The sequence below is a fragment of the Chroicocephalus ridibundus genome, chromosome 3 (genome assembly GCF_963924245.1).
Source record: "Chroicocephalus ridibundus chromosome 3, bChrRid1.1, whole genome shotgun sequence".
NCBI lineage: Eukaryota > Metazoa > Chordata > Aves > Charadriiformes > Laridae > Chroicocephalus > Chroicocephalus ridibundus.
This window is the reverse complement of record NC_086286.1, coordinates 25,387,515-25,411,077: the sequence shown is the minus strand read 5'-3', so window position 1 is coordinate 25,411,077 and position 23,563 is coordinate 25,387,515. Positions and strand designations below refer to the sequence as shown.

The 23,563-nt window shown below is 37.9% G+C and overlaps 1 protein-coding gene across 1 annotated transcript in view; it reads right to left on the bottom strand.

Annotated features, from left to right (window-relative positions):
* The window catches only part of USH2A (usherin), a 395,028-nt gene that overhangs the window by 212,475 nt on the left and 158,990 nt on the right, over nucleotides 1-23,563 (bottom strand). The window contains exons 28-32 of the mRNA XM_063328461.1: nucleotides 22,386-22,589; nucleotides 22,179-22,259; nucleotides 19,720-19,905; nucleotides 6,673-6,786; nucleotides 4,163-4,324 (exon numbers count right to left, since the gene is read on the bottom strand). Of these exons, the coding sequence (XP_063184531.1) occupies nucleotides 4,163-4,324; nucleotides 6,673-6,786; nucleotides 19,720-19,905; nucleotides 22,179-22,259; nucleotides 22,386-22,589 (747 nt within the window). The remainder of the gene's footprint in view (nucleotides 1-4,162; nucleotides 4,325-6,672; nucleotides 6,787-19,719; nucleotides 19,906-22,178; nucleotides 22,260-22,385; nucleotides 22,590-23,563) is intronic.

Genomic DNA, 23,563 nt, shown 5'->3' with positions numbered 1-23,563 from the left:
TGAGAACCATTAGATTCTGATAGGGAAATTATACGAACACAATTTGTTAACATTGTCAAGTATCTAGCGCTGCAGAAAATGCAGACGTACATTCTCAATGCCAAGCCCAGTGCAAAGACAAATTTATACATTTTGTTTACTAAAGATATCTACAAAGTCATTTTCGTTTGTAAACATGTTAGGTAACGAACACCTTTTCTTAGTCCATCAAATGCTCAGCATTTAAGATTACAGGAATATTTTGCTCTCATCTTTTTTTTCTAAAGTTTCTTCACAACAGTAAGGTTTCCACCAAAACAAAACTTGGGTCACATCTGATCATTACTGTCCCTGCTTACACTATACCTTTCTGCAATTATTAGACCACCTTTCTGCCGGTGATATTGGCATCACCAGCTCAGGCCACTGCAGTTGCATACTTTTCAGTCTAAAACCCACCCTGTTTTCATTTTCATCTAAGGCAGGTGGTAAATTTTTGAGACTAATTTAAAGAAAAGAGAAAAAAAGCACAAATACCTTGCCTAAATTTAAAAATATGAAAAAAGAATCACATTAAGAAATCTCCACATTGCAAAGTAGAAGCTTCAGTTTTGCCTGTGAGTGTTTGGATAAGCGAGAAAAGCATATTTTCCTCTCCACAGGAAAAATCAACTCAAATTTTCCTAAAATCAAAAGCCTTTGTAAGATCAGTGTGTATATGTTAAGAGTTTTGCAGAAAACCGTACCAGCTTCTCCATCTCCTCCCAGCTGCTAGTCATCTCCACAGAACAGTAAGATGGGCAGGTCTGGTGAGCAGAACCCTCCCTATCGTGATTGCTTTCCTGAGCTGCAGCTGTTGGTCTCGGTTACAGGAGCTTCTGCACTTTCATAGAGAGGAACTGAAAGCGTGACTATAGGGACATGGATTCACGTAGCCTCAATTCCACTTGGGATCCTGGACTGAGTATTTCCTCTTGGCTTGTCCCTACCCAATGGAGCGATTAGGCTTTCACTGTCATTCAGGATGTGAAGTAGCACCCCGATTGCATGAGGAAGTAGTACCACATAAGGCAAATGCATAAAGGTTGAAAGCAGAAAAATCACAGTTAACAAAGGTGTTGCGGTACAGGGGTGGCGTCATTTCAGTGCTTTATTACTCACAACACAGAAACTGAATTTGTCAATATGGGGAAAATATTTAAAGGTACTAATGGATGATGGATCCTTAATGGGTCCCCTTTTTCAATGTGGCAAAGCGTGCATTTGCCATATGTGCTTTTAAAGGGTTTCCTTTTTAATTACAGCTCAACCCCTAGAGGAAACAAATACTTGAATTCTCATAAAAATCAATGAGTATTTCAAGCCCTCAACAACTGTCAAGATCAGAAACTAAGTTAACAATATATTTGCAATTATGGTATTGAGAAAACAAATCCCTCCTCGAGTTATGGATTAATTAGTATGGGCCTAAACCGATTGCACTTCCAATGGTCTGAAGTGAAAGTCAGTGAAGTACTAATTTTTAGACAGAATTGATGCCTTCCGAAAAATAAAGGTTTTAAAAAAACATTTCAATAGATACAGCACTTAAAAAAAAAAAGCACAGAGAGAATCTGTGACTTTCTGGTATAGACTGCTGGTTAGGAGCTCAGTCATACAGTTATTAAATTAGGAAAATCATTTTGGTGAATGAATAGGAAACAGATGTCAGAGACAATGAGCTTTGTCTCTCTGTTTAGGGTCAATAACATATTATGTTGAAGCAATAAGTCACCAACATCACTAGCATAAATGCTAAAAGAAAAAGGACAATAATATAGGAAAAGCCAAAAAGGTAGGAGAGAGACATGTATAACACTGTAAAGTCAAAAGCTGCAACTTTTTACTGTAAAACCATAACCCTTGGGAAAAAAAGATTATGTTATACCTCTTTTACCTCTAGCCTACAACAAAGAAAACCTTGGGCTCTGAAAGGAAGCAAAAACAAGTCAAATTCAAGATATAGGCAGATAAGCAAGATCTTGAATAAACCTGATTCAGAATGACTAGGATTTCTAGTGACCCAAATCCTAGCCTGCTGGCTCAGATTGCCTCTTCCCCCTCAGACAGTGAGAAACTGGCAGCTAAATAAAACGTATCCAAAGTAAACAGACTGATCTCCACACCATGTTCAAAATGATAGGCAAGAGTGGCTCTTGTGCAGTACTGCAGAGAACAACACAATCTGATTCACTAGCCTTCTCTTTTGAATAAGCTTCTCTGTTCTTTTTATATCTTGGTCTGCCTAAAAAAATTAATTTAAATCAAAGTTAGGAAATGCTCAATAGGACCACACGTATAAAAATTTCTAAAAAAAAAAAAAATAGAAGAATATAAATAAATAATTTCTAAATAAAAGCAACAAGAGCTCCTCTAGGATGCTTATGAACCTGATGACTTTTCCTTGATTGGCTTTGGTGAATGTACTCTGATGTATCATTCAACATTTAGAGGTAGAACATGAGGAATCAAGTCCCAACACTTTTTAATTTATCCTTTTCTATATTTTCAAAAAACAATTACAAAAGTTACTTGATCAAAATTTCTATCAGTAAGCATTCATTTTGGCTATGAGTCAGAAAGCAATCACACATGAATCTAAAACCAACCCAACAAAATACATTATGGTGAACATTTCCTCAAACGTTTTACATTGTTTGTCCATTTATAACCAGGTTGCAGATGAACACATCAGTAAAACTACCTGTGATGAACTTTCAGTAACAATTTTAATAAGATTGGAAGCACAACTATTTGCACTTCAAAATTCTTAAGAATGGTGTTAAGGTATGGCAATAAGAGATTAATGGAGATCTTGCAAAAAAGATAAATGGCACTACAAGAATACCAGAAAACTGGGGGGGATGGGGAAGAAATTAATTGAACCTATACTTTTGATAAATATTTATTTTTTTGCAGAAGAAAAATGCACACTAGTTTGAGCTGTCATTATGCTAACCCATATCCTATTTTTCATATTATTAGTAATACATAATGTGGTAGTTTATATTCAAAAATAAAACCGGAATGTATATACCTCATGTATTTATCCAGAAATACACTAAGGTTACTATGGTGATGAAAAATCCATTACCTTTGAATACAGAATGAAAAAGTTTGACTTAAAGTGTGCACTATTTATTACAGCGATCATCAACAGCCTTCAGGAGGTTCTCTAACTGGATTCATTTTTCAGTGTCAAAACTGACCCACCACACCAGTAGCTTATGGCCTGTGCAAGGCAACGAAATATGAACTATATGAATTTTTAAATATGTTTTATACTAACTCCAGATGCAGAAATGGCTTTGAATTTTAAAGCCTTACATTAAAAAGAAAGTAGGGTCTTGATACCCTTTTTCCCCTGAGTTGTCTGATATTAAATGCTTTACTTTTACTTGTACCTACTACCATAAAAAATTCTGATGGGTCTAGAATAGTGCTTATGTTGTGCTTTTAGCTCAATAGTTTGTTTTTTATTTGGGGGTTTTTGGTTGTTGTTGTTTGAATAATCTCGGAACAAATAACTTGGATATTTCCTTAAACTACACCAATTACATTAAAATAGGAAGTCATATTACCATGCTTCACTGTACTGCCAAATAACAGTCATTTAGCTTCTATGTAATAGTTTAAGAGTACTGATATAATTTGTTTATTGACATATTGCATAAGCGTTATCAGAAGAAAATGGATTATTAGTTTATGCTTTTAACAACTGAATTAAACACGGGCTATTCAGGAAAGCAACACAGGGCCTCTCTAATTAGAATATCTAAGGAAGACAGTAGGAAAAACTATTAAACCTGTACATCATATCTTGCCTTCAACAGCTTACAGCTTACTTGTTTTGAGAGCTGGACGCTATGAGATCAAAAAGATATAAAAGCATTAAAAAGATGACTCAGGTCCTGTGAAAGAGGACAACACAGCACAAGATTTAGCTACACCATGGCAACATTAATTTCTGAGTCCCAACAGAGAGTTCTATAAAGGATTCTTTAAAGAATGGAACCCATCAGGGTTTAAAGTGCATCTGGCCCATTTTAAATTAATTTTTCTTTTCCTCTGAAATAAGAAGGGGCCAGTCATATAATTATTCATAGCAACTATGAGATACCCATCTGACGTGCCCAGAACTCACCTTTTGCAACATATTTGGTTCCATTTCCAAAGTAAATTGGTACTCCGTTCATATACAAAGTATATTGTGTAATAATACCATTTGGTGTTTTTGGTGGACTCCAACTCATGAGCAAGAACGTGGGAAAGGATATTGCCGTGGGTGGTTGCACATCTTCAGGGGCTGGTGAAAAAATGTGTAACATATTACATTTCCACAAATAATAAATAATTTCAGCGAGAAGCTACCACTAGAATGATTTTTGGTAAAGTTGAAATTTCAAAATAGATTTTATGCTTGCAACATACCAGCATTTTGAGAACTCTTCTATTACATGTGAGGGTTCCTAGCCAAACAGAAACTTCTACGAAAGACAAGGGTATACTCCTTGCTTTTTAGGAGAATATTTATGCTTATATAACTTTATCTTTCCAGCTTGATAACAATGAGCAAGGGGAGGGGTACAAGATTTTAGTGCAGTCCTTTTTCTAACACAAATTATTTTCTCTTCACGCTTTTTATTCCTAACTACAAAGTGATCACTCTTTGTAATCACAAATGCAGATGCTGTATTCTTAGGCACCACCCATTATTTCAGATTTTTCAAAATTCAATACATTTAGCAATGTTTGTTTAGCATAGATTTTATGCATATAATATACTGGAAATTGGCAATGGATAATAATTTAATAGCCAAGTTCTCTCACCGTTCCAATAAGTTATACACTAGAAGCACAAGCAATCCCGCTGAATATTGCAAGGGGAGCAGAACTTGGGCCTTAGTCTGGGAGGAATATCGTGTAATTTACAAGCTCTGTGCTAGCAATTTAAAACAATAACTAGCAGTGGCTGGCAATGTGAAAACAATATAAAGTAATGAATGTTTCAATAGGGAAACAGGGATAGCTGGAGGGTATGTTATGGTGTCTGTCTTCTGTATCATCAATTTATTGTTACTAAGAGCATGCAACAAGAGCATCCAAAAATAGAAACTCCAGACATTGACTTTTTGTTCAATTCTTCTGAGGGATAAAACACATGTTCCCCATGGCTTTATTTGATCTCTGAGAAAAAAAAATTAAAATCTATTCTTGCCTAAACCTTCCCAATATGACAGTACATCTGAAATCAGTGGATGTTTTGCTCAAACACATGTAAGAATTCCTGCTTTATTCACTAAGATGAGAAAGTAAGACATAAACAATTTATTTTTTAATTACTATAACACACCAAAAAGAAATAAACAATTTTGTATTTCATGTTTACGTCACTGTTCGGCTGTCAGAGGCTACACCCGTTCATGGATAATGCCACCAGACAAACTCAGTCAGTTTATTTAGAACTTCCAAGAGGCGATAATTAGGTTTTGATTTGATTGGTGTTGCTGGCAGTTGCTAATACATTCACATCAAAATGCTGTTCCAGCAATGTTAGACTGCAATCTTCAGGACTGTCCTCATCAGGACAACACCTTGCCTGACCACCTCCTTCGGCAGCAGTTCAACAATCTAGCATTCTTTTAATCATTATGGTTGTAATTCACGTAACTTTATGCTAAAATTTTATTTGTTTTGTTGGTAATGTATTACTATCTAGTTTACATGAGAAGATTAAACAAAGAACTGTGAGAAGGAGGGAATTCTGAAAACTACTCCATACCATGGAAGATTAACTACTGTACTAGAAATACACGTCAAAGTCTTCATTATTCTACTGGTGTAAATTTGGAGTAACTGATAATTATAACTGGATTAACATGGCTTTAGGATGGTAGAACCAGATGTGGAACTTTATGTTTAATTGAGAATGGAGTTAGATATGTCACAGATATTTTGGGAGCATTTGCTCCAGTAATTGATGTGTATTACTTATCAGCCTAGTCTCTAAAGTCAGAAATGGTGTGTATTTTCTCTTTCTTCCTGCTCTTGTTCCTAATGTAAGCACAGAAAACATTAACTTACGCTCACAACCTGTAAGTTTGAGCACAATAACATCTAAAAGTGTTTAGAAAAGAAAGGAAAATCTGAGCAGTGATTAATAAATAACTCAATTGGCATTTGGAGGCTTCATCACACTGAAATAATTGTTGCCTATTGCTCATGTTTAGCAGTTAAAAGAAACCATGGAAATCAACCGTTTGATTCTCAATTTCATACTGTGCCATACAATCAATTCTTTTTAGTCAGACTGTCTCTAGATTTACTTCTGAGCCATAGTAAAATGAGGAAGCTTTCATTAATCTTTCAGATGCTTCATATTAATGACAAGGCTCTTGCATGAACAATGTAACAGCAATTAAAAAGCCCATTAATCTGCATTACAGCTATTAAAGATGCATGTCATTAAAGGGTATGGAGTTTGATTCATTTTCGCACCCCCCCAAAAAATGGAGCAATTATGGTCTGGCAATGCACTTTGTCATCAAATTAGGTTGGGGTTTTCCAGCAAATGGCTTTGCAGCATTTAGCTCTTCTCCTGTTTTATTATTCATGACTGAAATGTGGAAGTCAAGACCTTTGAAATTACTTTACCTTCTTGTGGAGTGGAGATGTTCAATGCATGCAAGCTCTCAGTACAGCCAGCCAAAGTGCAAGCAGTTAGGGTTACAGCATAGTTTGTGAAGGGATGCAAGCCTGTCAATATGCCTGCAACAGAAGAAAGCAAGGTGTTATGCATGTATAGTGTACAGACAGATTACATACATACACAGGCAAAAGTGAAAAATTAAAGTTTTCTGTTACAGGTGGAAAAAAAAAATGATTTTAAGGTTTCATTCCTATTATGCCATGACTTAAATTTTGCAAAATAAATTAAGAGTGAATAGTATTTTACTCCATTCTTAATACTAACAATGCAGCTAAGTTATTTTAGTTACGTTTACTGTAACAGATACTACTTCAAGACCAAGATGTCTATTTTAATATAACAATGACAATAAAGGAGGTTTTTTTCTTAGTCCCTGCCTCACAAAGTTTTGTCAGTTATTAATTTTGTTTTTCCAAAGAATTTTCACTGTCTCCCAGAACAAAATTTTTTAATGCCTCCTCTCCAATGTTGCCCCTATTCATCCATAAACTGAAATCTATTTTCTGTATGAAACATCCCACTTGTGTTCCATTACTTCAGTGGCAGCATATAGAACATATATTTGCTATACTACTACAGTAACATAACTCAGGTGACACAGTACCCAAGGGTTTTACAAGAAAAAAAGACCTGTAATCGTATGCTTTTTCAGGCCCTGCTGAGGGGGCCCTCAAGTTGCTAGATTCCCACGTATCGACCAGCTACTTGTCATAGCGAATGCAACAAATCACTGCTTACCACTTCAGGAAGTTACACTGTATTTTTAACTGCATTATACAGGACTACATGGAAAAAAATGTGGTTTACAGTCATTTTCAGAAACATCAGCAGTTCCTATTTCAAGTCCAACAATATAGTAATATAAAATGAAAATGCAGTAGTAATTAAAAGCAGGCCACTTCATGTCACATATTATTTCAAACCATGTTCTCACCTTGGCTCTCACTGCTTTTAGTAAAATCAATGCGGTGTGTCATTAGGAAAAAAAAAATATATGTAGCAAACTATGTTGTCTCAGAACCATCTGACATCAGGATTTTGCATAGCAGCTTCAAAAACAACAGTACCTCAGAGTACCATAATTCTTGGCCAAACTTCCCATAGTAGAATAAGATTGCAAACCCCCACAGCATGACATATACCGAAAGAGGTAGAAGAAATTAGTCCTTATAATTACATCTCATTAAGTGTATGCAACGTAACTTTGGATTTCATTAAAGAATGTCTTTTTTTCCCCACATAAACCCTTTAAACTCACAAAAAGGCCCCGGAGAATTTGATGCTGGAAATTAACAGTTACAGCATAAATATATTATTTTCTGAGTGGGGCAATCAAAATAAGTCTGTGAATGTTTATATTGTGTTTACCAAATAGGTGTGTTCACATGGAATAGATGAGATTAGCTTTTCACTGAATTAGTAATGTTTGTGTCTTTCCTTGTAATTACTCCAAAATCTTCAAAGGTTGGCATTGCAATCATCTTTCTACTTGAATTCTCTGAGGTCCAGTTCTACTCGTACACACAAAGAGATATTCATAAGTAATCACATTCATTTCAGAGTGGTGTTAAACTAAAACCAGTTGATCAGAATCCACATGCTCTGGTTCATAGTTTTGATTTTGCGAATCACCAGTTAACAGAGGAAAGCTGTACTGCCATCTTACTATCTAATGTAAATGCAACAGGAAAGAAAAAGAACATTGTGTCAGCCACCACTCAAGCAAATGTGCCTGCAATCTTCCTTGATGGAAGGCAAATATTTTTAAGAGAATTTAAAAAAGCAGAAAATCGGAAATAATGTTGTTTTAAAGCATTACTATCCCTGTAAAGCAGGAATATTGGAATCTACAGTAAATTCTTTAGCAGAGAAATTTCATCAGTCAAAAAAAAAAAAATTCTTTTTTGCATAAGACTTAGTACAAAGAAATTATTTCCTGATCAAAGAGGGTTAAACATAGTACATATAAAAGGTACTATTGGAATTACCTTCAGCAAATAAACACATGCAGAAACCAAATCCTTTAACTGTGACATTTGCAAGTCCTCGGTTAAGAGGAGCATGGTAAAGTGTATATGCCACCTCTCTATTCACTCTGCTGTGCTTTAGGAAGCAATTTAGTTTTATTTGTACATTTAGCACTTGTAGCGTTCTTTTCTTATGAAGCAGTGAATTAATGCTCCTTGCATTTCCTGATGGAAGACATTCTGTGGGGTCACCAATGGCTTCAGGCACTGAGATCTGCAGTAGCACGTATCCAGAAAGATGCCTGTAGCTGTAGATGGTTTGCATTGGGCTGTTTGGTTTACTTTGACAAAGTAGAAAGGTTTCATATAAAGTACCCGCAGCGCAACAGAGTGTACATTGCATAGGTAGGCTTGTGAAGGGCAATGAGAATTTGAAAAAAAAAAAAAACCAAATAAACCCTTTTGCAACAGGAGGTTTTGTTAAAAAAATTATTCAGCAAAGGCAGCAATTTAAATAATTTGCTCGTTTCCTACATAATGTTTTTCCTTCACATGTGCTCGTGCACTATTTCATTTCAACAAAGAAACAGATGTGCTGCATAGGTAGGCAATAGCAAGTGCACAGATTTTATTTACATACTTCAGCAAACTACTTTTTTCTCAGCTGCCAACCTATCTGTTTGGCCAGCATCCACTGTAATCTGTTCTCCTTCATTATGTTAATCTGTGGGCGGAAAGATTTCTGTCATCTTCAAATCGCTTGTACAGCAATGGTAAACACCTTGGCCTGTCTGTAATTGGACAGGTGTCTGCATTGGTGTCACCCGGCTTTTAATTCAATTAAAGAACTGGCTGCTCTGCTCTCATTACCCACTCATTTCCTCTGCACTTTTAGTCAGTCAGTGAAATTTACACTCAGTGCCTGACTATCTTAGAGTACAAAGTCAGCAGTCCCATAGCAAAGATCATCACTGATACACGTGAATTAATTTATAGCACAGCAAAATAACTATTGAAATAAAAAACAGCCTATGATCCAATGAAGTTGGCTGAAGCTTTAAAAAACTTTCCCTAACTCCTCAATTATCACACTCTCAGACTGGCATCTCTTGTCTGTACCCAATAATTGCTGATCTGATAAGAGTCCACCAGGCTTTCCAAGACAGGATGCTAACAAAGCAAAATTTGGCCACAAACACACTTGCATATATTCTATTAATGTTCACAAGAGACAGGTAGATAAATTGTCACTTTGATCAGGAGACAGAATTAGAGGCACCATCAATATTTAAGAAGAGGGTCAGCCTCTCACATTTGGGATATGAGTCCCATTCATTCAGCCTGCCACTACAGAGCAGCTGAACACATCTAGACTTAAAATTTACATCATAGACTATGTTCCAAGCCTTAAAATCCACATGGGGAATCGGAGACGATAAATCATTCTAACACACCACTCCTATCTGCCCACTCAAAGAACCTTTGGAAATAAATTAAAGTTCTAACACAGACATTTTGACACAGTGACCCCATGAAACTGAATAATGTCATTTGTTAAATATGAATGTAAAGTTAACAGTCTAAAAGAGTGATCTGGAATCACACCTAGAACATTAAGCCCACTTTATATGCAAAACTAGTATTTAATTTTCTATACTTTTATTTAAATGATCTTTAATTATTTGCAATATTTAAAGTTGAAGTTTAGAGTTGTGTCAGAGAAAACGCTAGGTTCGCTTTTGCAGATAAGGGACAAAAACATTGACATGGACAGTAGAAAAGGGTCAACAATGAATTTATGGTAAAAATGGATGTGTGGACTAGTCAGAGTCAGTTGCATCTTTATATCCACTCCATTTATCATTCTAATGCACGCAGTATGTAAGAAGATTAAATACCCAGCTTCTTCCTTTCACTTCTCCGTAAACCAGACATTTCTTTTGTTCAGTACATCCAAAAGGGAGGTCTTGTACATTTACGTAGCTCAGACAGATCCCACAGTATTCTGGCAGATTTTGAGTGGAAAAGTAGTACTTTCCATCACGGAAAATAATTGTTTTACCACTAAGGTATCAGGGCTAATATTCTGTTCACAAACACAGAAAAATTGATTCAAAGGCAATGACAGTATTTCAGTAATTTCCTCATCCAGTTAAAAGACTTTTATGAGAACAGCTGCTTCACTGTTCCAATCTGTCATACTGCTTTTTCAAAAAGTTGCTTCAAAACGCCACCAGGTCTTGATGAAAAGACACACTTGCTTATGGTAACTTACAGAGCTTTTACTCTGCAAAATGAATTAGTTAAACAAATATAAATTGAGGTGAGCTTTTTGAAATACATTTATTGAAGGATCCGTCCCATAAAAACAAAACTAAACCCACTCGCCCCCCACACACAACTCACACAAAAAAGCTGTTTAATCTTATGGACGTAACACAAAGCTCCTCACTTCCACAAAAAAACGCACTCAGCTAAGACAGTGGAAGAGGAAAATTTTGCAAGGCTAGTTCAATTTAATTTTTTTTACAGGTAAATTTAGCTAATGTTAATGATAACCAGGTACTAGTTCCATATGCAGCCTGAAAAGTCAGCTATTCTACTGATTAAGATTCCCAAAGTCAACCACAGAGCTTACCCACACAAACTCCATTTGTTTCACAAGCTGAGTGTATTTTTTGCCAAAGGGACTTTTCCTTGCCAGATTTTTTCATTGTTTCCTCCCTGACACTCTACTTCATAGGGACCTATTTTGAAATACACATATAGCAACCAAAACAACACTTGACATTATAGATTTACCTTACTTCTTAAGCTCTTAAAAAAAAAAAATAACTACCAAATCTCCCCTCCCCAAACCTAAAGACTATTTAGCCAACTTGAATGCCTGAGGTCGTACAGCATCTGTCTAACAAAGTCACTTGTGTGTCGAGATGCATCATTGCCACAGTACACTTAATCACAGTCCACTGACCAGAAAAGGAAGTCCCCAACTGACTTTGTGTTTTCGACAGATTGTATCAAAACTGTTTAAGTACATGCGTCTTCTATATATGCATTTCTGGACTGAAAGCCTGGGCGCATCAATCTGTCGCATACATCTGCATTTTTAAAGCATCTTCTACCTTAAGTATAGCATGAATTATAAATTTTTGAAGAATTCTAGAACAAGAGGGCACTTGTTCCAACTCTTTGGCTTTTAAGAACAAAAAAAGGTTTACTTTGGTTATTGGATTTCTGTGGCTTGGAAGACCCTTTTCCCAACAGAAAAATTTCATAACAAACCATACACAAGCTTGACTGGCTTTGAAGACGCAGTTCAGATTGCAGTGGTTCAAGGAAGCCTGTTACATTCCCCATAGCACAGGGCAGCTCTTTAGTTGCTTTAATTTGCAGAAAACCTTACCCAGTTGTCCAGTTTTGCACCAAGAGTTCTCTAATATCTATCACTATGTTACTCTTGATCCTTCCAAATAACTTTGCCATTGTTAATTTTCTACAGGATGACTAATTTTAAAAGTTTGTAGAGAAAAAAAAGAAAAACTGTTAAGGTTTTTGCAAAATTTTTTGAGTATGTCTATAAAAAAAGTTAATAATCCATTCTATCCTCACAAACATTAAGAATTTGATTTCTTTTTATTATTAAAAGTATTAGTATGTAGCTAAGAGTTGATGTAATTTTGATAAAACGTTCAGGTTTATTTAATCAGACAATTTACATTTCATATGAATAAATTTATACAACAGCATTGGATTGTAAACAAGATTCATTTAGGTCTAAACTCAATCAAGTTAGAAACTTAATATTGCAGAATATTAATATTATCTATTATTTAAAGTGCATATATTGAAAACCATGCTGCTGGTCTGCTAAAGCCAGCTAAATGAAAGGAGATACGAACCTACATTCTGCCAGTCTGACTTAGAGTCGTCAGGAGCTCAAGCCCTACCTGACAACTCGCGGAAACCTAAAGGGCGTAGATAGATCTGTTGGCTACCCTATGTTGCATTAGCTGTCGCAGTCAAACAGGGATCTGAGCAGGGGCTGAGGTGCAGCTTCTGGTATGCTGCAGCTGCTCCCAGCGAGAGAGAGTGCGCATCCGTACGGGTGAGAGACAGAGAGACTAAACCTCCTTAAGACACCCAGGGGGACAAAACAGCCCAACAACTGCACTGCAGCCCTGGTCATTACATGGGTCTCAGTACATGACACCCCCTTCATGTGGGAAGGATGCATACAGCCTTCCACATCTCTCACACTGTGCCATGGCACTGTAAAGCGTATACCACTGTTGTTCTGGCTACGGGAAATATTTAGATGTTTTCTGTCATCTGTCTGTGCTTCCAACCAAAGATCACTTCTACAAAATGAGTTTACCTGAAAATGACAACCATCCTTGTATTTAAGCTTGGTTCAAGCACCTGATGAAGCAGCTCTTGAAAACCTTATCTTCAATAGTGTTTCAGCTTTTATTACTCTAAACGTTCTATCATATTTTAGTTGCAAGCAAATATAAGATAAATATACCAAACCTGGTTAATACATTGTGACTCATAAAAGGTTGTATCTTCATAAAAGGTTTTATAACATTAGAAATTTGTCACAACTTGGAGTATAGATTTGGCAGTCCTCCTAGTGCTCTGGCCCGATACATATTTACATGAGTTGGTTTGCAATCCTTTTCTGCAAATTTACAAAAATCTCATTAACTGCAGCATAGCAGTGTTTTGAGTGTAAAATATTTGCACAAACCAAGAGCTTTCAAGTAATTTCAAGTGCATGAAAGTAATAGCCAAGTAATTCATTAACAGGTTCACACGGCAAGCTGCCTGGCTGTGGTAAATGGCTCACAGACCCCATGTAGCTCCAAGTAACCCAAAGAAAATGACATTTTCTAAGAGCTGCCACAGACAGCAAACTCCCATTTTAGGCTCACCCTGTCTGTACGGGCACTCCCCGGCCTGTGAGGCGGCTATCCTGGGCTCCCAGCCTGCGGGGAGCAGCTGGCCCTCACTGCCCGCCCCCCATTGCCCCAGGCCTTGCGGGGCCCGGAGCCAGAGGTACTGCAGGGCCCGGCCCTGGGGCTAACCCCCGCAGGCCCCATGGCTCCCAAACACCCATCGGAGGCGACGGTCAGGGCGCAGAGGCCAGTGGCAGCGTCGCAGGCTGCTTTTGTCTCGGGCCGGGCAGAGCTCTCCCTGAGAGGGAGAACCTCTCAGCCGGCAGCCATTCTCTGGGCAGGGGCGGTTGCCAGTCAGGCAGTGAGCTCGCCCCAGCCCTGCAGCCCCGCCGGTGAGCCCGGGCCTATCAGTCACTGGCAGGAGGTCCCATCTCCTCCTCCGAGGGACTCCCTAGCTAGAGTGCTTTCAAAGCTGAGGCGCAGCCGAGCCACTTTGATTAGCCATATTAAATCATTAAATTAACTTTTCCTGAGATATTCATCTGCCAAGCATAAAAGACTAAAAGGTGAAAAGTAATTATAAACACATGTCAAGGGAAGGAGGGAACATTCAGGGCATTCAGAGGGGAAGCCGTCGACAACAATTTTCTCATTATCACGTGTGCAGTCAGAACTTCAGCACTTGGCTATTGTGGCAATGTCACAGGCAGGAGGAACTGCAAGAAACATACAAAATTAATAGAGGAGTCTGTAATAGGAATACCAGACGTTTGTGTATCCTTTTGCAGGACATTTTATTTGAATATTACTTGCAACTTTTGCTAGCCTTGTTCATTGCCCATCATTGGGAGCTGGTAAAATTCAGAGGCTTGCAGATCTCCTGAATTCTACAGTGAGAGCAATCTGAATTATAAAATGTTTTTCTCGTGCGTGCTTGACAAAAGATCATCTAGTTTCAACTCCCCTGCCATGGGCAGGGACACCTCCCACTAGATCAGGTTGCTCAAAGATGAATCCAAACTGTCCTTGAACACTTTCAGGGATGGGGCATCCACAACTTCCCTGGGCAACCTGTTCCAAGTGCCTCACCACCCTCACAGTAAAGAATTTTCTCCTAATATCTAATCTAAATCTCCCCTCTTTCAGTTTAAAACTGTTACCCCTCTTCCTATCACTACACTTCCTCCCCATCTTTCCTGTAGGCTCCCTTTAGGTACTGAAAGACTGCTATAAGGTTCCTCCGGAGCCTTCTCTTCTCCAGGCTGAACAACACCAACTCTCTCAGCCTGTCCTCATAGCAGAGGTGCTCCAGCCCTCGCATCATCTTCGTGGCCCTCCTCTAGACTTGCTCCAACAAGTCCATGTCCTTCTTATGTTGAGGGCTCCAGAGCTGGACGCAGTACTCCAGGTGGGGTCTCACAAGAGCAGAGTAGAGGGGCAGAATCACCTCCCGCAACCTGCTGGTCATGCTGCTTTTGATGCAGGCCAGGATACAGTTGGCTTTCTGGGCTGCAAGCACACATTGCCAGCTCATGTTTAGCTTCACATCAACCAATACCCCCAAGTCCTTCTCCTCAGGGCTGCTCTCAAGCCATTCTCCACCTAGCCTCTATTTGTGCTTGGGATTGCCCCGAATCACGTGCAGGACCTTGCACTTGGCCTTGTTGAACTTCATGAGGTTCACACAGGCCCACCTCTCAAGCCTGTCCAGGTCCCTCTGGATGGCATCCCTTCCCTCCAGCGTGTTGACTGCACCACAAATCTTGGTGTTGTTGGCAAACTTGCTGAAAGTGCACTCAATCCCACTGTCCATGTCGCCAACAAAGATGTTAAACAGCTCTGGTCTCAATACTGACCCCCTGAGGAATGCCACTCATCACTGGCCACCACTTGGACATTGAGCCATTGACCACAACTCTTTCAGTGCAGCCATCCATCCAATTCCTTATCCACCAAGTGGTCCATCTCTCAAACGTCTCTCCAATTTAGAGACAAGGATGTCACGTAGGACAGCGTCAAATTCTTTGCACAAGTCCACGCAGATGACGTCAGTTGCTCTTCTCTTATCTACCAGTGCTGTAACTCTGTGTGGCAGTGTGTTCTCCCCTTTTCCCGTTTTTCCCCTCCCCGGCTCCTGCTCAAGCCAAGGCCATCAGCAGGAGTTGTTATGAGTTGCACTTGAACTGTGGGAGATGGCTGGCAACATAACCAAAACACTGTCTGGAGTGGGAACATAGGTATCTTGTTCCCATGAGAATATGACTATGGGCCATAGGTATCTTGTTCCCATGAGAATATGACTATGGGCCAATTATCTTACTCCATAAATAGCGGACAGCCCAAGAGCCCTTTGAGCTCTCCTGCACGGCAGCGGGCTGCACGACAGGACCTCCCCTTGAGTGGGGACGCTCGCTTAAGGTTCTTCTCCTCGAGGCTGAGAGATTCCTTGCCGCAACAGATTCTCGGTAAGTGACTAATAGCATGCTAAACTTTGAAATCTTAGCTAAGTGATATAAGGATTGATTGCACGTATATAATCCTTTAGACATAAACCGTTGACCAAGTCTGGGACTAGGATTGGATCCAGCCGCACCTAGACCCCTCTCTGAGACAGAGTTTAGAAAGCCAGGGGGTCCTTTCTGAACCTCGTGACTCAACGGGAGGGTCTCCCTGAGAGCTTGTCTGACCCTGGCCTCTATGCAGTAAATAATCAAGTGTACCCTAGCATCGAATCTCATAAAACACTGTCGCATTCACTACTAAGTTTGTTAAATCACTGTTTTATGTTAATAAACATTTCACTACTCTCTTACAAGTGAAGTTATTCACTCCGCCCGCGACACCCTGTCATAGAAAGCCACCAAATTTGTCAGACATGATTTGCCCTTAGTGAAGCCATGTTGGCTGTCACCAATCACTGCCTTATTTTTCATGTGCCTTAGCATGGGTTCAGGAGGATCTGCCCCATGATCTTACTGAGCACAGAGGTGAGACCAATTGGCTTGTAGTTCCCCAGCTCTTCCTTTTTTCTCTTTTTAAAAACGGGGATTATGTTTCCCCTTTTCCAGTCAGCAGGAACTTCACCAGACTGCCACAACTTCTCAAATATGACGGATAGTGGCTTAGCAACTTCATCTGCCAGTTCCCTCAGGACCCACAGATGTATCTCTTTATCGCATGGTACTCTACCAAGCAGATCCCTACCAACCTGAGAAGGCTCAGGGTGATCTATCAATGTGTATAAATTCCTGATGGAGGGAAAAAAGAAGAAGGATGAAATACACTACCTTATCCAATAAATCCCTGGTTCAACAGTCAGAACGTCATTTTAAGGATTTAAATCTGCTGAATATTTCTTTCTTGGATGAAAATGAAAAAACAGTTTGACATTTTGAACATTACAAGGGTCAGATTTTGAAGAATTTTGGTTCCTGAGGACTCAGAAATAGGCATTTCAGACGGTGGGATCATGTTCATTTAAAGACCTACTTTACCTTTAATATTTAGCTCAGTTTTTCTTCTTCTTGACAAGGGTACAACAGGTTCTTCTGAATTTGACACACACGGGATAGGCTTCTGAGAAATGAGTAATGCTATTAATAATTTTTTGTTACTGTGCTCCAGTTATGACTCAGAACTCAGAATGGTAATTGTTCAAAATAATTTACATAAGTAAATATAAACCAAAACACAACAGATGGGTATAAAAAGGTGCAAAATAAAAAATAAGGTAAAGGGGGTTTGTCAGTGCCCTCAGATATATTTGCAAGCAGCAGATTAGGTGGTGCCTAGGCTTAATAGTGAATGAAAATTTGAAGGAGGGAGTGGAAAAATACCAGAGTTGCTTCATCAGCGATCCCACTGAGAGCTGTGGTGCTTTCCATCTCCTGTTGCATTAGCAAGCCTGACTGTTGGTGTTACTGCAGCATCTTCTCACGGAATTCAACAAAGAAATTTCTAAAGAAGTTTCCCTGAAATTAGGGAGAAAATAAGCAAAATTCCCCTCCTCAGCAAACTCAAAAGAAAAGTAAGTCTTACATTTGTGGGCAACCATTTCTCAGTGTCCACAGACTGTGTAGGCTTCATTGAAATCAAGGGGCTGAACGTAAAATCATTTCAAGATCAGTGATTTAATTTTTCACTTGTCTCAGCTCTGACCTCACCATGAGGCATGAATTACATATTTCATACAATGCCAAAATTGGAAAATAGATAAATAAACTATTGGGCAGCAGTTACAAACAACAAAAGGAAGCACTCCTTACACACACACAACTGAATTGGAAAACTTACTGTCATAGCAAGTTACAGAAGCCGAAAGCATAAATGTATTAAAAAAAGAAAGACAATTCTAGCACAGACCATTAAGCATGATGGTCCAGGTGCAACTTGCAGCTCAGGAACTCCACAAACTACCAGCTGAATTTATATTAGCAGGAAGACTCACTCTATGCTTAGCAAATTTCTTACATTTTCTTCCTAAGCATCTACAACCCGATACTGTCAGAGAGGTCAGTGTTTGAATACAGGCATTCTTAAGTTCTTATGGTCATTTTATTTTGCAGTATTCAACAGCTATCTACTATAATAGACTAAAGAACCAGGATCCATTTACTATCTCCACTTAATATAATGGAGTGTCTTATTCTTCTGCCTCCTGAAAGCTGCACCTGTACAGCCTGATGTAGAATTTTTCATAACCTGGACACATAATCATGGCACAATGCCAACAAATTTTAAACAAAATTTTTGTGCTGACCATCAGCTGTGAATAAATTATCTAATCCATATGCTTTGAATATGGTCTTTAATTTCTACTAATATAATTTGTATTGCTTTACAGCGTAGATGAAGAGTATTCAAATCAACATATTAATCAAAGAAATCACAGTAAGAATAGAAAGCCATGCAATTCTGGTATTGCAAGCACATTACTCATAAATAGTCAAGAAATTTCAAACTGAAGAAAATAAAATACTGCATGTTTGCTCTTGAAAATGTATACATATACAGAGAAACAACACAAAACATATATACTTAAATAAAAACACTAAGGATATATTACCTGGGCTTCAGGGAAGCAGCAATAGTATACTGCCTGAGAGTTAAGGCACTTTCTAGGACTGTTACATTGACCAAAGCTGAGCCAAATCAAAGCATCAGCTTTGAGCATTATGTCATTAGCTTTTTCAAGTGTTATGGATATATAATTAATTTTAGAGGGTATATAGAAAAATCTATTAGTCACAGTTTGTTACAATGAAAGTGAGTATCTTTACTATTGCCCCATTTAGTCATAGCATAATTCAGACTGTTGTCAGTAACATGCACCCTTCCCAAGGCTTTCTGTTAATGGAGAGCAGAAAGCCAGATCCACACTATCCTGACAGGAAGCAAGGTCCCAAAATGTTCTCTGTGTAGCAGAAAAAGTTCAGTATTTCTTCCTAAAAAGACCTGCCTCCTATGGGTACAAAGACCTAGACTCCAGAAAACATTGCAAGTGCAATGGTTCCTATAGCTCCTGCCCACAACTCACAGCTTAAGAGTGATCAAAGCCCATAAACCCAAGGACCCAAGTTCCTTCATTCCATAATAACCTACCTCCACATCCCAGTGGTACCAGGCAAAGCATCTAATTAACATAAATATATGCTAATTCCCACTGAAATCAGTTAGGTTTATATGATCAACATTAGGCAAGTATATCAAGTGCTTTCATACATCAGGTCAAATAGTATCCTATGGAACCCACATGTAGAGTTCATTTAGGTGAACTGGATGTAACAATAGGGAAGAAAAAAAAACAATCACATATACTTATCAAAAACAAACAAACGTAAAACCAAAAAAAAAAGTTCTCCCCCAAAGCATCAATAGGTTGGGAAGGAATACCTTAAGTAAAACTGCTTTCTAGTATTTGAGTTGTATCTTAATTTCTGTTGTTCTTTGAAGTCAGTACATGGCTATGTATGTGGATGCTGACACCAAACACTACCCTTCCAAACATTATATATGCTGTGTATACACAAAAATAGACAAGTAATACTTTATAGCTCAACAAAAAGAAGTATAAGCATCCTGTGTTACTAGATGTGCCTAAAAAATGGTACTTAACAACATTTACCTGTGAGCATGCTAGTGTCAGCAAGCTCAGCACTAGAGATGGGTACGTTGGGACCATCCTCTTCATATGCTTTCAAAATGTACTTCTCAATTACACCTATGACCCCAGCAGGTTTGTCCCAGGTGACCTCAATGCTGTAACCATTTATACTGTGAACTCTTGAGGGAGTTGGCACATTTTGTGGAACTGCAGAAGGATAAAATAGAAAATAGAGAAAATGGCAGTTCTAAGGAGACTATTGCCCCTATTCTTCACTTTTAATGGCTGCAGTAAATCAGACTCAACCATTAGCATAAATACAATTTATTAGAGTTGTAACTTTTCAGCATTGATTTAATATGACTGCACATCTTGAGCTATTCAGCTTAAGCTATATTTCAAAACCATCAAAACTCCATCTACATAACATTCCTTCTTGTCTTGTTGCGATTTTCCAAAAACATTTAATGTATCGTGTGTATTTAAGCATCACTCACAAAGAGGGGAGGTGGATTGTATGTAGCGAACAAGTTCAGGCATTATAATCATACAACCGAATGCAGCCAGACAGTATTGCAGAGAAGGGTTTGATATTTATATGTTGGACATCTAAGCCACAGAATGCCACAACTATGAAACATTTCCAAAAATGTGCATTCTCACTTACAAAACTACTTCGAAAAATTTAAGCTCTTGCATTTATTTTCGTATTTTCACAAAGCCATACAACTGCCTCAGAGCAAAGCAGAGATTTGTAAGGGCTTTCTGCAAAATCCTTTGCTTCTGATCATTCCATATAATAAAAAGAAAAAAAGGAAAAAAAAAAAAAAAAGAAAAATTAAGATGTTTAAAAGAACTGGAAAGCCAAGCTCATATATGCACACAGTTGCTAATAAAAAACAAAAATCATCCCATTTCCCATAACCTTTAACTATTTATTAGATATTACTATACCAAGTAAAGGTCTGTCCAGTAACAACTTCATCACAGATGACTGCACAAGGGATGCGGAGGAAAGGCCCAAGGAACACTATGGCAGGATGATGGATGATGAGTTTGCTGTAAATGCATGTGGACTCCCTAGCCCTGATGATGATCATTCACTTTTTTCACCATCGAATAACCTCTTTTTTGTAATTTTATTGTTTAGCTTCACTAAATATGAATGTGGCCCTGTTTTTTTATAAGAAGAGTACCAGAATGCAAAGTACAAAAATACCTGGAAGTTGTGATTCTTGTGTAAAGAAAGAATGTGATACTCTAGGAAAGCTTCAGTTACTACACTAATATATTGATTTTATTAGTTCTGAAGTGTATCACAGGGCAAGGTAAGGTACTGTATAGCAGATGGTCTTCTCATAAGGGACATAACAAAACCAGCTCAAAAATAATTAAAGAGCGCAATTATTCTCCAACCCCAGGGAACATGTAGCTGTTCAATGCTGTGGTCAGCTTGCAAACATAAAATTATGGTAAACCTTACAGTCGTCAGACAGTTGATAAGAAAATATGCATGTACTCTCTCTCTCTTCTGAGAGACAGTAAGTTGTAGAAGAATGCATTTGCAAGTCCCATATTTACTCAGGTATTCTTTCATTTTTTAAGATCATACATTTAATATCTTGCATCAAAAGAATTCTATGTGTTGATGGAATATAATTAGGCTTCAATTTACAGAAGAGAGAAAGCTGGTTAAATAAAACATGCAGAACTGTAAAACTTCAAAAACTTGATGGCTCAATAAAGTTTGCAAAAACAGTGAACAGAAAGGCCGTTTAAATTTTTTTCAGTAAAATATAAGAAATATTTGATCTTTAAGGCTCAGCAGGTATTATGCTCCTACTTTGAAACCCTCTTCACCAGCCACACGCTGCTTTTCTGTTAAATATTACCACATTTTCACACACAATCTATGGGCTACTTGTTAAAAGAATCGTCATTCAGCAGCACTGAGCAGCACACCCATGTACAGGTAATATAAAGAAAAACTTTCACAAGACTCTCTTCTCCCTGACAACTACATGGCCTCCTGTCTTCCACAGGTTATGGCCGCTATCCCAGGATCTCTCCTTTCTCTACACTTGATTTTATATCATTAAGTTATACATTGGAAAATACAGGTTTGCTTACTGCAGCAGACTCAGGAAGTGTGAGTTTAGATGCGTGTGTATGCACATACCTAGACACATGGCTTGTCTTTGCCAATGCAGTTCAATCCTTTGACATTCTTTGCTCTCACACAATTACATAATCTAATATATATCTGGAAAAGACCTTCAATTATGTGTGGAAAATACTTCCCTGAACACTTTATAGCTGAAGACTGTAATTTGGTACCTAATCAAAACATTAAGCAGTTTTGCTCCTTTAGAAGCACTATGAAACTTGCACTACTTAAAATTGTTGTGGGGATTTTCTCCAACCTGACATTAGATAGCTAATGAAAAATGGGAATAAGTAAGCCTTAAAATTATATTTACCTGATTCTCTTGTACGAACCCGGGTCCATACACTAGATACTGATCCTCCTTCATTTGAGGCAACGACCCTATAAAGGTATTCTTCAAAGAACACAGAGACGGATAGAGGAGGGGAAAAAAAAAAGCAAAAAAACACTGAACAGGGTAATACGCTAATACAGAATGAAATAAAAATGATGTATTTCATTTAAGGAACCAATGTGTTACCTGTAAACGGTTGTAGTCCACTCTCATAAACACTCTGCTCTCTTCCTCGGTATACTAGGATGGAGTCATTTCCCCTGCAGTTAACAGCACTGTCAGTTGATAGGCATCCGTCCAGATTGACTCTGACAGCACTGCTGGACACAGATGCCAAGTTAACGACAGCACCTCGTGTAAATTTAACATCCTTCATGCAACCACCGAAACCTAGCAAACAGTAAAGGATTAGTATCACATAAAGAGCTTCAGTCATTAATTAAGAATCACTTTTGCTCCTTTCGATTCTATATTTTCAGCATTAAAGACTGTGATGTGAATATGACATTCTGTCCCCCCCTTTCAAGATACTAAGCTGGTAAAAATTTCTGGTATTGAGTTCCTGCCTTACTGAACTATACTTTCATTGTTATCAGTTCCATCCCACAAGGAAATAGCTTTCTGTTTTCTCTTCTGTCACTTCTCTCTTTAAAATTATTACCATAAAAGTGACTCTGAATTTGAAAATCAGCTTTCTGTTGCTTGCTAATATTTTGCTAATGTACACACTTCCTCAAACTGAGAAGAATATCTAGATTAAAAATATAATTAACTTCAGGAGATCATGGAGGAATATCAGTTTATCCTAATGGGGATATAACTAGTATGCTGTTTACAAACATAGTCTGGAAACATAACCCCAAACTGTTCATTTATGATAAAAAAAATTAAGTAACCTCATTTTATATTTATTTATATACATATACATTTTTTGTGCATGTGTAATATTCCTATCAACCTTACAAATAGGTTAAATTGGTTACTTGCAGTAAAAACACCACCACAAAATTTCAGGATGCACTTATTAAAATTTCTATATACTTCGATGACTTAATTTACAAAGGAAATTAATAAATTGATACAAAATAGTTCTCAGATCTGAGTAAGTACTGATCGATGTTTAACATAAAACCAAAGTAAACAGTTACCAAACTGAAGACTTCAATTCACTGAAGAATTAACTTTGTAAATGAAAAATCAGCCTCTTGCAGATCAATGCTCTTTTTTAGCTCTGTGAAAGCACTGTATTTACTTTTATTGCCTTTATTACTGCAAGATAGCAGATCACAGTAGCATTTGTACTTAGCCACGCAATCTGAGAATCTAATATCCATACATAGTTCATGGAAAAAGAAAGCGGCACT